Genomic DNA, 13,641 nt, shown 5'->3' with positions numbered 1-13,641 from the left:
CCAATGTGTAATATCTGATGTGAAGTAATTGGAGCTTGGAGTAGGTCAATAATTCATAACACCATTCTCTTTAATTTATTAATACTTTTTGAGCAGTGACAGTTAAACAAACAAAAAATAATGTTCTCTTTTGTTCCGCTTTTTAATGGTTTTTTTAAAATAGTATTTTTAGAATGTGCCGCGGGCCATTAGAAAATGAACTGGAGCTGCAAATTGCCCCCCCGGGCCACCACTTTAGACACACCTGATTTAATCCTTTTTGCAATTGACAATTGTTAGGAGGTATGTGCTTCCAGGATACTCCTGTTTGTTCGTATGTTTTCCCAGAGGCTGGCAGGCTGATGGCAAGGTTTTATGTTGCCTTTGACACCATGCAGCAGTTCAGAAAAGTGTCTGGCACTGAGAACCTGTCTGACCTGGTAAGTTCAATCAATCAAATAATTCCTTTATTGTCATTGTCATAATACCACTTAGCTCATGCATGTCAACGAGGTTACCCGGGCTTGTTGAGCAGTATTGCACTGGGAACATAAATGTCTTTCTATACAGATTGATCTGGTGTCAAAGAGCAGAGAGTTCAGTGACATCCAGTTGAGGGTGAATGAGAAGAGATCCTTGAATATGCTGAACTATGACAAGAACAGGGTTACTATCAGGTCAGACTCTTATCATCTAAAAGTTACTTTTGGGTGCCTTGTGCAAAGAAACCCACATCCCGAATGTATTTTCCAGGTTTCCGATGGAAGGAAAGATTAAAACCAGTGATATGAAAGTGAATTGGTAGGTGGGTTTCTTTTCAGTGAAAAAAATATGTCTTCTTGTTCATTTTTAATATAACCTACGCTTTTTTTTTCTTCGCAGCTTAATTCAAGCTCAGCTGGGTTGCATCCCACTTCAAGAGTTTAGCCTCACACAGGACACGGCAAAAATCTTCAGGACTGGAATGCGCATAAGCAAGTGTATGTCGAACCACAACTGAGTCTGGGCTGTGGAAACATACGCTCACGTTGATTGTGTTTGGACTCTCATCAGGTCTTTTTGAATTCCTGAGTGAGCATTCCAAGATCGGGTTCAATGCTTTGCTGAACTCTCTGATTCTGGCCAAATGTTTCAGAGCCAAGCTCTGGGAGAATTCGCCGATGGTTTCAAAACAGCTTGACAAGATAGGTGGGGAGGATGTCAAAACATGCAAAACATCAGTCAACGGTGAAGATTTAATGATAAGACTTTCCCGCTGATTTTAGGTCAGATGCTTTCAACGGCAATGGTGAACGCTGGACTCACCACATTCAGCAAGATCGAGCAAACCAATCCAAGAGAGATCGAGCTGGTCAGTCTCTTTTAACAGCACCACAAAAATACAATATATTGCTCTACCATTTTTTCTCAGATTTTTTTTATTTATAACACGGAATCAAATTCCCCAATGAAAATGTATTTTTCTTGCCTTCCTCAAGACATACTTGCCAATCTTGAGACCTCCGAATTCGGGAGATGGATGGGGTTGAGGTGGGCGGGGCTTGGTGGTAGCGGGGGTGTATATTGTAGCGTCCCGTAAGAGTTAGTGCTGCAAGGGGTTTTCTGGGTATTTGTTCTGTTGTGTTAATGTTGTGTTAATGTGCGGATGTTCTCCCGAAATGTGTTTGTTATTCTTGTTTGGTGTGGGTTCACAGTGTGGCGCATATTTGTAACAGTGTTAAAGTTGTTTATACGGCCACCCTCAGTGTGACCTGTATGGCTGTTGACCAAGTATACATTGCATTCACTTGTGTGTGTGAAAGCCGCATATATTACGTGACTAGGCCGGAACGCTGTTTGTATGGAGGAAAAGCGGACGTGACGACAGGTTGTAGAGGACGCTAAAGGTAGTGCCTTTAAGGCCCGCCCCCAATAATTTTGTCTGGGTGGAAATCGGAAGAAATTCGGGAGAATGGTTGACCCGGGAGATTTTCTGGAGGGGCACTGAAAAAACGTGAGTCTCCTGGGAAAATTGGGAGGGTTGGGAAGTATGAGTATTAGCGATGAATGCGGTGTTACACAGCGTCATCGCCGCTGTATAATACCGGCGGGCCAGCTCTAATGGTAATTTAACACTGCCTCAAGGGCCAAATGAAATTACACCCCGGGCCAGAGTTTGACACCCAGGGATTAGAAAGCTAAAAACTGCCGAAGACAAATTCCTTGTAAATGCAAGTATACCTTATTTTTCGGAGTATAAGTCGCACCTGCTGAAAATGCATAATAAAGAGGGGAAAATAACATACATAAGCCGCATTGGAGTATAAGTCGCATTTTTTGAGGAAATGTATTTGATAAAACCCAACACCAAGAATAGACATTTGAAAGGCAATTTAAAATAAATAAAGAATAATGAACAACAGGCTGAATAAGTGTAATTTATATGACGCATAAATAACCAACTGAGAAGGTGCCTGGTATGTTAACCTAACATATTATGGTAAGAGTCATTCAAATAACTATAACATATAGAACATGCTATACCTTTATCAAACAAACTGTCACTCCTAATCGCTAAATCCCATGAAATCTTATACGTCTAGTCTCTTACGTGAATGAGCTAAATAATATTATTTGATATTTTACGGTAATGTGTTAATAATTTCACACATAAGTTGCTCTTGAGTATAAGTCGCACCCCTGGCCAAACTATGAAAAAAACTGTGACTTATACTTTGAAAAATACGGTACTTGGCCCAATAAACCAGATTCTGATTCTGATTCTATTTATAAGGTTAAAAAAAAAAGATCCCAGAGCCCTAAAAAACAGGTTTTGATGTTTGGTTGTTAGTTCAAACCCTGGCCGAGTCATACCAAAGACTATAAAAATGGGACCCATTACCTACCTGCTTGGCACTTAGCATCAAGGGTTGGAATTGGGGGTTAAATCACCAAAAATTATTCCCGGGCGCGGCACCGCTGCTGCCCACTGCTCACCTCACCTCCCAGGGGGTGATCAAGGGGATGGGTCAAATGCAGAGGACAAATTTCACCACACTGAGTGTACTTGTGACAATCAATGGTACTTTTTTTTAACTTGGTTTCATTCTTTAACACAGTTCTGTACTGTAGTTGTTTTTTTTAATCCAAGAAGGTTTGGATTTTGAGATTGTTTAAACGAGAGAAGTTTGGGAAAATGTTCAAACCTGTCTGAGAATGTCTCTCTTTATCATTAATTTAATATTTATTTATTTAGTCTTTATTTAACCAGGTAAATATCCCATTGACATCAAATATCTCTTTTCCAAGGGAGACCTGGCCAAGAGGGCAGCAGCAAGGTTACATTAAAAACAGTAAACAACACCTAATACATCAAATTTACAACATTAAAACTTGTTCACATGACACATGCGCATACAGACAAGGTAGACTGCAATCCTTTCACAGAAGCTTTGAACTTATTTAATGTAACAAGGGTTTGAAGTTGAATATTCAATTGTAGGTTATTCCAAGCCTTCGGTGCTGAAAACCTAAATGCTTTCTTGCCCAGTTCAGTTCTCACTTTGGGGACGACAAATTGCAGAACATTAATTGAACGAAGATTGTGACGTCCTTGTCTCTTTGTTAAAAGACAAGATAGATAAGATGGAGTGATACTCAGAATGGTTTTGTAGATGAACACATACCAATGCTTGAGGCGTCGAGCACATAAAGATATCCAGTTAACCATTGAGCATAACACATAATGGTGAGTAAGGGGAGCACAGTCGGTGATTAATCTCAGTGCCCCGAGGTACACACTATCCAGCTTGTGGAGACAACCAGCAGTAGCATTCATGTACAACACATCTCTGCAGTCAATAACAGGTAAAAAGGTTGTCTCCACCAATTTCTGTTTCACAGTAAAAGAAAAGCAAGAATTGTTTCTGATTAACGTGGACCCCGACTTAAACAAGTTGAAAAACTTATTCGGGTGTTACCATTTAGTGGTCAACTGTACGGCATATGTACTGTACTGTGCAATCTACTGATAAAAGTTTCAATCAATCAATCAACAAAGAAAAGTTTACAAAGTGTGTGGTTAGGGGTTTTCCAGACTTCAAATATATATATAAGAAACGAAAAAACATATACTGTACAGTACTGTAAACAAAAAAACATAGTTAAAAAAACAACCTGTAAATGAAAAAACATGCACAGTAAATAAAAATAAAGAAAAGAATAGAATATATCTTTATTGTCATTGTACATTGTACAACAAAATTGTAAGCAAAATTATTTTAGTGCAAATTCATAATAGCACATAAAAACATAGATAAAAATACCAAGCGATACTATTGCTCTCGGGTAAAAGGTGTTCTTAAATCTGTTTTATTTTCCTGTATCTCCTGCTTGAGGGCAGCAGTTCAAAAAGTTTACGTCCAGGGTGAGATGGGTCCCTTATGATGTTTTGAGCCTTTTTGAGGCACCTGGCACTGTAAAGTTCATGTAAGGAGGGGAGAGGGCAGCTAGTGATCTTCATGGCAGTTTTTATGACCCTCTGAAGTGCGTTTTTCTCTGCCGCCGTGCAGCTGGCATACCATACACACATGTAGTATGTCAGCACACTCTATTGAGCAGCGATAGAAGGACACAAGCATTTTTTGTGACAGGTGGTTCTTTTTGAGGAGTCTTAGAAAGTGAAGTCTCCGCTGTACCTTTTTGATGGTCACTGAGGTGTTCGCACTCCACGACAGGTCTACCTTGATCTGGATCCCCAGAAACCTGAATTTAGAGACCATTTCCACATAGTCCCCATTGATGTACAGTGGTTGGATGTTTTTTTTTCTTCCGGAAAATCCATGATCAGCTCCTTCGTCTTGGTGGTGTTAAGGACCAGGTTGTTTTCCCTGCACCACCCGGTCAGCGGCTCCACTTCATTTCTATAGGCAGACTCATCCCTCCCAGAAATGAGTCCCACTACTGTGGTGTCGTCTGTAAATTTAATATTAAAACAATAATAAAAAATCCTGTAAATGAAAAAACATATAGTGTAAATGAAAAAAATATAATGAACGAAAACACATGACGGTAAACATTTAGAAAACGAAATCAACTTCTAGTACACGGATTTTACTTAAAGCGGGTATTTTTTGGAACGTAATCTCCGCGTTAAATGAGGGAACACTGTATATAAAAATAGCTGTTGCATGGATAATGAAAACAAGAGAAGTTTATGACAAATGAGGTGCAAGTGTGGTGGCATGTCCTTAATAGTGTGTAGCATTCTGCTGATGTTGCAGCTGTGTGTGAGCTGAGGTGAATGGACAGTGTTTGTATTGTATTCAAGCAGAGTGGCGCAGCGGAAGCGTGCTGGGCCCATAACCCAGAGGTCGATGGATCGAAACCATCCTCTGCTAATTTTTTGCTGATGTTGCAGCTGTGTGTGAGCTGAGGTGAATGGACAGTGTTTGCATTGTATTCAAGCAGAGTGGCACAGCGGAAGCGTGCTGGGCCCATAACCCAGAGGTCGATGGATCGAAACCATCCTCTGCTAATGTTTTGCTTTTACTGAGAATTCAAACCATACTTACAGTACTGGACTTTGTCGCAGTTCCCCCCTTATCTGTTTTTTTCAAAATTTGGTTCTCTTTAATGGATAATGGACCGGGCTTTGCCCAACCAGTCTACATGTGCTTTGTGGACTTGGAGAAGGCATTCGACCGTGTCCCTCGGGAAGTCCTGTGGGGAGTGCTCAGAGAGTATGGGGTATCGGACTGTCTGATTGTGGCGGTCCGCTCCCTGTACGATCAGTGCCAGAGCTTGGTCCGCATTGCCGGCAGTAAGTCGAACACATTTCCAGGGAGGGTTGGACTCCGCCAAGGCTGTCCTTTGTCACCGATTCTGTTCATAACTTTTATGGACAGAATTTCTAGGCGCAGTCAAGGCGTTGAGGGGTTCCGGTTTGGTAACCGCAGGATTAGGGTTTCTGCTTTTTGCAGATGATGTGGTCCTGATGGCTTCATCTGACCGGGATCTTCAGCTCTCACTGGATCAGTTTGCAGCCGAGTGCGAAGCGACCGGAATGAGAATCAGCACCTCCAAGTCCGAGTCCATGGTTCTCGCCCGTAAAAGGGTGGAGTGCCATCTCCGGGTTGGGGAGGAGACCCTGCCCCAAGTGGAGGAGTTCAAGTACCTAGGAGTCTTGTTCACGAGTGAGGGAAGAGTGGATCGTGAGATCGACAGGCGGATCGGTGCGGCGTCTTCAGTAATGCGGACGTTTTACCGATCCGTTGTGGTGAAGAAGGAGCTGAGCCGGAAGGCAAAGCTCTCAATTTACCGGTCGATCTACGTTCTCATCCTCACCTATGGTCATGAGCTTTGGGTCATGACCGAAAGGATAAGATCACGGGTACAAGCGGCCGAAATGAGTTTCCTCCGCCGTGTGGCGGGGCTCTCCCTTAGAGATAGGGTGAGAAGCTCTGCCATCCGGGAGGAACTCAAAGTAAAGCCGCTGCTCCTCCACATGGAGAAGAGCCAGATGAGGTGGTTCGGGCATCTAGTCAGGATGCCACCCGAACGCCTCCCTAGGGAGGTGTTTAGGGCACGTCCAACCGGTAGGAGGCCACGGGGAAGACCCAGGACACGTTGGGAAGACTATGTCTCCCGGCTAGCCTGGGAACGCCTCGGGATCCCCCGGGAAGAGCTAGACGAAGTGGCTGGGGAAAGGGAAGTCTGGGTTTCCCTGCTTAGGCTGTTGCCCCCGCGACCCGACCTCGGATAAGCGGAAGAAGATGAACGGAGATGGATGGACCGGGCTCGACCTGCTGCATGTGTAAAGTGTCTTCTGTCGTGAATTGGTTATACAGGACTCAATGTCATTGAATCTTTTGGCCCCACGTGTGTACCGTGCATTTCAGCTATGGACCGTTTGCTTATCCCAGCACTTCTAGTCTGCAGCATTAATGCGATTTCTCTCACTTGTGGACTATTTCCAGTCTTATTTGGAGCTGATTCTATATTTTGCCACAGTCATTATTTCCAAGAGGGGCGATCGTATTAATCTAATGCTTCTGTATACTGAAATGTTTTGGATTTACTATTTACCGTCTTGATTGAATCACTCGGTTTAAATATACGCTGTCAATTATTTTCGCAAAAACAGTGATCAAATTAATTACATCTGTGTTTTTTTAGCCCTAGAATACTAAACATTTGAAGACTTCTCTTTTCAGTAAAGTTTTTGGTTGATTAACCTTTTACCTATCATTTTTACTCCACTTTTTATCCTTTTTATGATGTCGCCCCTATTGTTTTAATTGAATTGTTGTTTTAATTCACCTATGTTTTGTACAGCGCGTTGTGATTTTATCTTAGAAAAGCGTTTTATAAATAAAATGTACTTACTAGAGATGTGGGCCTACCGAGGATGTCGTAGTGGTTTGTGTTGTGGTTTCTGAGACACTATCGATTTAGGGCTATATAAATGAACATTGATTGATGATTGATGTCCGATAATGGCTTTTTTGCCGATATTCCGATATTGTCCAACTCTTAATTACCGATACTGATATATACAGATGTGGAATTAACACATCGTTATATGTTAATTATTAAATATTATTATTATTAGGTTTTCCAAAATAAATCAACTCAAATTATGAAAAAAAAATGCCAACATGGCAATGCCATATTTATTATTGAGGTCACAAAGTGCATTATTTTTTGTAACATGCCTCAAAACAGCAGCTTGGAATTTGGGACATGCTGAGGAGGTTGAGGTGGGCGGGGGGGCTTCAGTTGGGGGGTGAATATTGTTGCGTCCGGGAAGAGTTAGTGCTGCAAGGGATTTTGGATATTTTATTCTGTTGCGTTTATGTTGTGTTACAGTGTGGATGTTCTCCCGAAATGTGTTTGTCATTCTTGTTTGCTGTGGGTTCACAGTGCGGCACATATTTGTAACAGTGTTAAAGTTGTTTATACGGCCACCCTCAGTAAGACCTGTATGGCTGTTGACCAAGTATGCCTTGCATTCACTTGTATGTGTGTGAAATGCCGCAGATATTATGTGACTGGGCCGGCACGCAAAGGCAGTGCCTTTAGGGTTTATTGGCGCTCTGTACTTCTCTCTACGTCCCTGTATACAGCGGCATTTTAAAGAGTCGTAAATTTAAGTTTTTGAGACTGATAGCAATAATTTTGAAGCCGATACCGATAATTTCCGATATCACATTTTAAAGCATTTATCGACCGATGATATCGGCAGTCCGATATTATCGGACATCTCTAGTACTTACTAAAGGGCTGGCCAAAAATATCTGTTTCTCAGAGCCATACTCAGTTGTTATACACTTTTCCACCACTTGTGGCAGTAATGACAATCTCAAACAAACAGAAGTGGTCTCGAAGTAAAGTCAAAGTTTAAGCGCAAAAAATATGACTAAAGTGGTGAAGCTGTATTTTCATTTGCACTTAAGTTATATTGACATTTTGTACAAGAACCACACTCATTATTGAATTAGTTTATTTATTTTAGTGCAACACAATTGCATGTAAATGTATTTTTCATCAGTTATTTTTGAGCCCCTTCTTTTGCAGTATTTTTAGTTAGTCTAAGATAAACATGTACTCACACTTGTCCATAGAGTCGATACATCTCGTTCTAACACAGTTTATTCAGGAGCCTCGTTCAGTGTGAGGGAGAGCCTCCCCAAGAAGGGGAAACAAAAGCAACACATTTTGCAAACTTGCTAAGGTAACTTCAATTATGCTTAAGTCAATTGAGCTTTAGTTTTGGTTCCTCAGGTGAGAGATTATAAACAATGCATACAGTCTGTGGTGAGCAGAAAAAGGCCCAAAAATATGGTCCAACAAATGCCATTTTTCATCAGTAGAAGAGGCCCCAAATGGATGCACAGATAAAGGTGTACACAGTAGTGTCAATTTAGATACTTATCAATTGAAAATAATATTAAGACCCTTTTTCTTACAAATGGTATGACACATCATTATTTGCCTTAAGGTATTTAAAAACACTTCCTTGTGGTCTACATCAGTGTTTTTCAACCTTTTTTGAGCCGAGGCGCATTTTTTTAATTGAAAAAATGCAGAGGCACACCACCAGCAGAAATCATTAAAAAATAAAACTCAATAGACGATAAAAAGTTGTTGTCTCAATTGTTGGATATGAATTTAAAGCAAAACCAAGCATGCATAAATATAGCTCTTGTCTCAAAGTAGGTGTACTGTCACCACCTGTCACATCACACCCTGACCTATTTGGAGTTTTTTTTTGCTGTTTTCCTGTGTGTAGTGTTTTAGTTCTTGCGCTCCTATTTTGGTGGCTTTTCAGGTTTTGTCGGCATTTATACTGCCTGTTTCAGTTTCATGTCTTCCCCGCATTTTTTTTTTTTAGCAAATAATAATATTTCAGCTGTTTTTATCCTTCTTTGTGGGGACATTGTTCATTGTCATTTCATGCATGGATGTACTTTGTGGACGCCGTCTGTGCTCCACACGCTGTAAGTCTTTGCGGTCGTCCAGCATGCTCTTTTTGTTTACTTTGTGAGGTGGCGACTTGTCCAGGGTGTACGCCACCTTCTGCCCGCGACCCCAAAGGGAATAAGCGGTAGAAAATGTATGGACGGATGTAGCCAGTTCAGTTTTAGTTTCGTTCTGCAGAAGCATCCCGAAGCTTTAATGCCTTTTCATAGGGGCACTCACCTTTTGTTTATTTTTGGTTTAAGCATTAGACACCTTTTTACCTGCACTTTACCTCCCTCTGTCGACTGCATATTACGCTTAACGATAAACCATCACCGTCTCACACGACGTGTTCCTGACATCTACAAAGCAATTAGCTACCTGCTGCCACCTAGTGATGTGGAAGAGTATTACACGGTTACTCTGCCGAGATCTAGACAGAACCGACACTCAACAACAACACATTATTTGCTGACTAGAATTACTACTTTGCAAATGATATTTTTAACCCAAATAGCTGAAACTAGACGATCTCCCACGGCACACCAGACCGCATCTCACGGCACACTAGTGTGCTGCGGCACAGTGGTTGAAAAACACTGGTCTACATAACATGTAATGGTGGTTCTTTGGTCAAAATGTTGCATATATTATATTATGCAGACCATCTTCAAGTTGCTTTCTGATGGTTCTTTTTAGAACGCCGTGTTTTGTGGGCGTTTCTGATTTATGTGCCTCCACTTATATATATATTTATATATATATATATATATATGTATATATATATATATATATATATATATATATATATATATATATATATATATATATATATATATGACTTTAATATCAATGCGCATTTCAGTGCGTGGAGTCACTCCGTGGAACAACTTAGGGGACGAGTTAAAAACGTGTTCTAACATGATTCAATTTAAAACACTGTTTTAAAAAGAAGCTTGTATTAGATTGTTTATGTTAAATGTGGAATGAGTGAGAGGGGTTGGCATATTATAAGCATCTGCTTCATCCAACCCCTTTTCAAGCCTTGCATAAATGTCTCTGCCAAAATGTACAAAAAAAAGTGTTGTTGTACTCTGCAGGATTGAAATAAATACTTCAATTCAATTCAATATATATACGCTACTTCATATTAGAGATGGCAACATGTGCATGTACGAGCCAGTCTGCCCCACAACAAGAGGATAGAGAAAAGAAAGGAGCTTAATAATTGCAATGCGGAGTACAATTGCGGACGGGCACAAGATACACTGGGTCCATTTCTACCATCAATGGATAATTTGCTAATGTCAAACACTATAAAAACGTCACCAAACAGCTCGTTTGGCAAAAGTAGGAAGCAAGGCAAGATTATTTTATAAATAACTCCTCAATGCCTTCACAGTTTGATTTCATATTTGGGGGATTTATGTGGATCCCAAATACACAACAGCAGGTACCAATCGGTAAGAAAAGTCGATCCTCTTTAAATCTAAGTCAAGAAATAATGTTTTGACATCTGTCTCATTTATTCATATGTTAAGCAGTTGTTGATCAAGGTAAATACTCAATAATCAATTGTCCTTTTTTTTCCAGATACTTAACAGACATCCACCATTTGGAAACCTAATTAAAGAATTTGTCCTGCACCTGCCAAAGTATGAGGTCATGTTGGAGCAGGTAAAAACCTTTTTTCATTTGCCCGGACTGCAATGCAGAATTCATTTAGCGGGTGCACCCCTCTTATTTTCAGGCTTTCTCCCAAATGAACGTTGTCTTTTGCAGCTGCCGAAGTACAGCTGCAGTACAGCTGAGATCGTTGTGACGGTGAACCTCAAAAACCAAGCGCAGCTCCTGTCTCGAAGAACAGCTCCGGAAAACCATTATGTGTCTCTGATTATAGGAGACTCTGACAACAATTGTGTGTTCCGGCACAAATTCACGTAAGGATGAAAAGGCCTCTTTTATAAAACATTTGGCTTTGTTGTAATTTTGCCAACCAATTGATTTTGCTAAATTACTGCGCATCTACAAAACAGTCACAGTGTTTCACTTTTTCCACATTTTGTTATGTTAGTCTTATTTCAAAATGGACTAAATTAATTTTGTCCTCAAAATTCTACACACAATACCCCATAACGACAATGTGAACATTTGTATTTTAAATGTTTGCAAATGTATTAAAAATGAAAAGTATTGACAGCTCAATACTTAATTGATGCACTTATGGCAGAAATTTCGGCCTCTAGTCTTTTTTAATACAATACCACAAGCTAGGCACACCTATCTTTGGGCACTTTCAAAAATTCCTTTTCGCAGCACCTCTCAAGCTCCATCAGGTTGGATGGGAAGGTTTTCATCTAGGATGTCTCTGTACATTGCTGCATTAGTCTCAGTCTAGTCAGGGAGGTGACCAAGACCATGGTCACTCTGTCAGAGCTACAGCATTCCTCTGTGGAGAGAGGAGAATCCACCAATCAGGTCTGTATGGTGGAGTGGCCAGACGGAAGCCATTTCTTTGTCAAAAGTTTGCCAAAATGCACCTGAAAGACTCACAGACCATGAGAAACTAAATGATCTGGTTTGACGAGACAAAGACTGAAGTCTTTGGCGTGAGTGCCAGGCATCATGTTTGGAGGAAACCAGGCACCGCTCATCACCATGCCAATGCCATCAATACAGTGGTGGCAGCATCATGCTGTGGGGATGGTTTTCAGTGGCAGGAACTGGGCAAGAAGTCAGGATAGAGGGAAAGATGAATGCAACGATGTGCAGAGACATCCTGGATGAAAACCTTCCCATCCAAGCTGATGAAGCTTGAGAGGTGCTGCACAGAGGAATGGTTGAAAGTGGCCAAAGATAGGTGTGCCAAATTTGTGGCATCATATTCAAAAAGGCTTGAGGCTGGAATTTCTGCCAAAGGTGCATTAACTAAGTATTGAAAAAAGGCTGTCAATACTTACGTACTCTACATGTAAGTTTCATTATTTAATTTTTATTTAATTCATAATTAATACAAGTTTTATGAATTCCATTTGGAATGCCGTGAATACTTTCTGGATGCCGTGAATACTTTCCAGATGCCGTGAATACTTTCCAGATGCCGTGAATACTTTCCGGATGCACTGTATTTACTGAAATTAAGTACAAACAGATTGCTATTCATTAAGTAATCCATAGTGTTTATTTTCCAGTGACCTTATGCTGTTGAAGTGCAGTTCCTGGTCAAAGAAGATCGAGGTGGCAAAGGCTTTAAATGGAGATGAGATCAGTGTTAATCTCATCAGTTCAGAATATGGTAGTTATACCATAAGAAAAACAACACAACGGTCCTCATAGTCAGCTTTGTTTCAGTTGTTCCAGATTGTGTACTTAGCATTCTTCTCTTTTACAGTTGGCTTAGACATCCAGCAGACATTTGATGTGTACTACTCTGGAGCCCACAGCCTTGAAACGGATCATCTGTACAACACGTCTCATGATTCTGCTGGACCAAGGCCACAGCAGACGGCACCAAACAAAGCAGTGCCTGTAAGGGGAAAGGACACGTCCTCCAAAGAGCAAGGTGCCTCACGCGTGGTTTTACAAACCCCGTTTCCATATGAGTTGGGAAATTGTGTTAGATGTAAATATAAACGGAATACAATGATTTGCAAATCCTTTTCAACCCATATTCAGTTGAATATGCTAAAAAGACAAGATATTTGATGTTCAAACTCAAAAACATTTTTTTTTTTTTGCAAATAATAATTAACTCAGAATTTCATGGCTGCAACACGTGCCAAAGTAGTTGGGAAAGGGCATGTTCACCCCTGTGTTACATCACCTTTTCTTTTAACAACACTCAATAAACCTTTGGGAACTGAGGAAACTAATTGTTGACGCTTTGAAAGTTGAATTCTTTCCCATTCTTGTTTTATGTAGAGCTTCAGTCGTTCAACAGTCCGTGGTCTCCGCTGACGTATTTTACGCTTCATAATGTGCCATACATTTTCTATGGGAGACATGTCTGGACTGCATACGGGCCACAAAAGTAACCGCACTCTTTTTTTTTTTTTTTTTTTTTTTACGAAGCCATGCTGTTGTAACACGTGCTGAATGTGACTTGGCATTGACTTGCTGAAATAAGCAGGGCCGTCCATGAAAATGACGCCTCGTAGATGGTAGCATATGTTGTTCCAAAACCTGTATGTACCTTTCAGCATTAATGGTGCCTTCACAGAT

General features: G+C 40.7%; 1 protein-coding gene and 1 non-coding gene across 2 annotated transcripts in view; both read left to right on the top strand.

The window, feature by feature from the left end:
- The window catches only part of hfm1 (helicase for meiosis 1), a 53,658-nt gene that overhangs the window by 31,082 nt on the left and 8,935 nt on the right, over positions 1 to 13,641 (top strand). Inside the window, exons 20-29 of the mRNA XM_061921093.1 lie at positions 328 to 419; positions 550 to 656; positions 733 to 780; positions 862 to 959; positions 1,033 to 1,167; positions 1,245 to 1,330; positions 11,014 to 11,097; positions 11,203 to 11,360; positions 12,612 to 12,715; positions 12,812 to 12,982. Of these exons, the coding sequence (XP_061777077.1) occupies positions 328 to 419; positions 550 to 656; positions 733 to 780; positions 862 to 959; positions 1,033 to 1,167; positions 1,245 to 1,330; positions 11,014 to 11,097; positions 11,203 to 11,360; positions 12,612 to 12,715; positions 12,812 to 12,982 (1,083 nt within the window). The remainder of the gene's footprint in view (positions 1 to 327; positions 420 to 549; positions 657 to 732; positions 781 to 861; positions 960 to 1,032; positions 1,168 to 1,244; positions 1,331 to 11,013; positions 11,098 to 11,202; positions 11,361 to 12,611; positions 12,716 to 12,811; positions 12,983 to 13,641) is intronic.
- Positions 5,286 to 5,357, top strand: trnam-cau (transfer RNA methionine (anticodon CAU)). The gene has a single exon. It is a non-coding gene; the product is annotated as a tRNA-Met (tRNA).

The sequence above is a fragment of the Nerophis ophidion genome, linkage group LG14 (assembly GCF_033978795.1).
Source record: "Nerophis ophidion isolate RoL-2023_Sa linkage group LG14, RoL_Noph_v1.0, whole genome shotgun sequence".
NCBI lineage: Eukaryota > Metazoa > Chordata > Actinopteri > Syngnathiformes > Syngnathidae > Nerophis > Nerophis ophidion.
The sequence above is the reverse complement of the archived record's forward strand: the minus strand, read 5'-3'. Positions and strand labels throughout refer to the sequence as shown.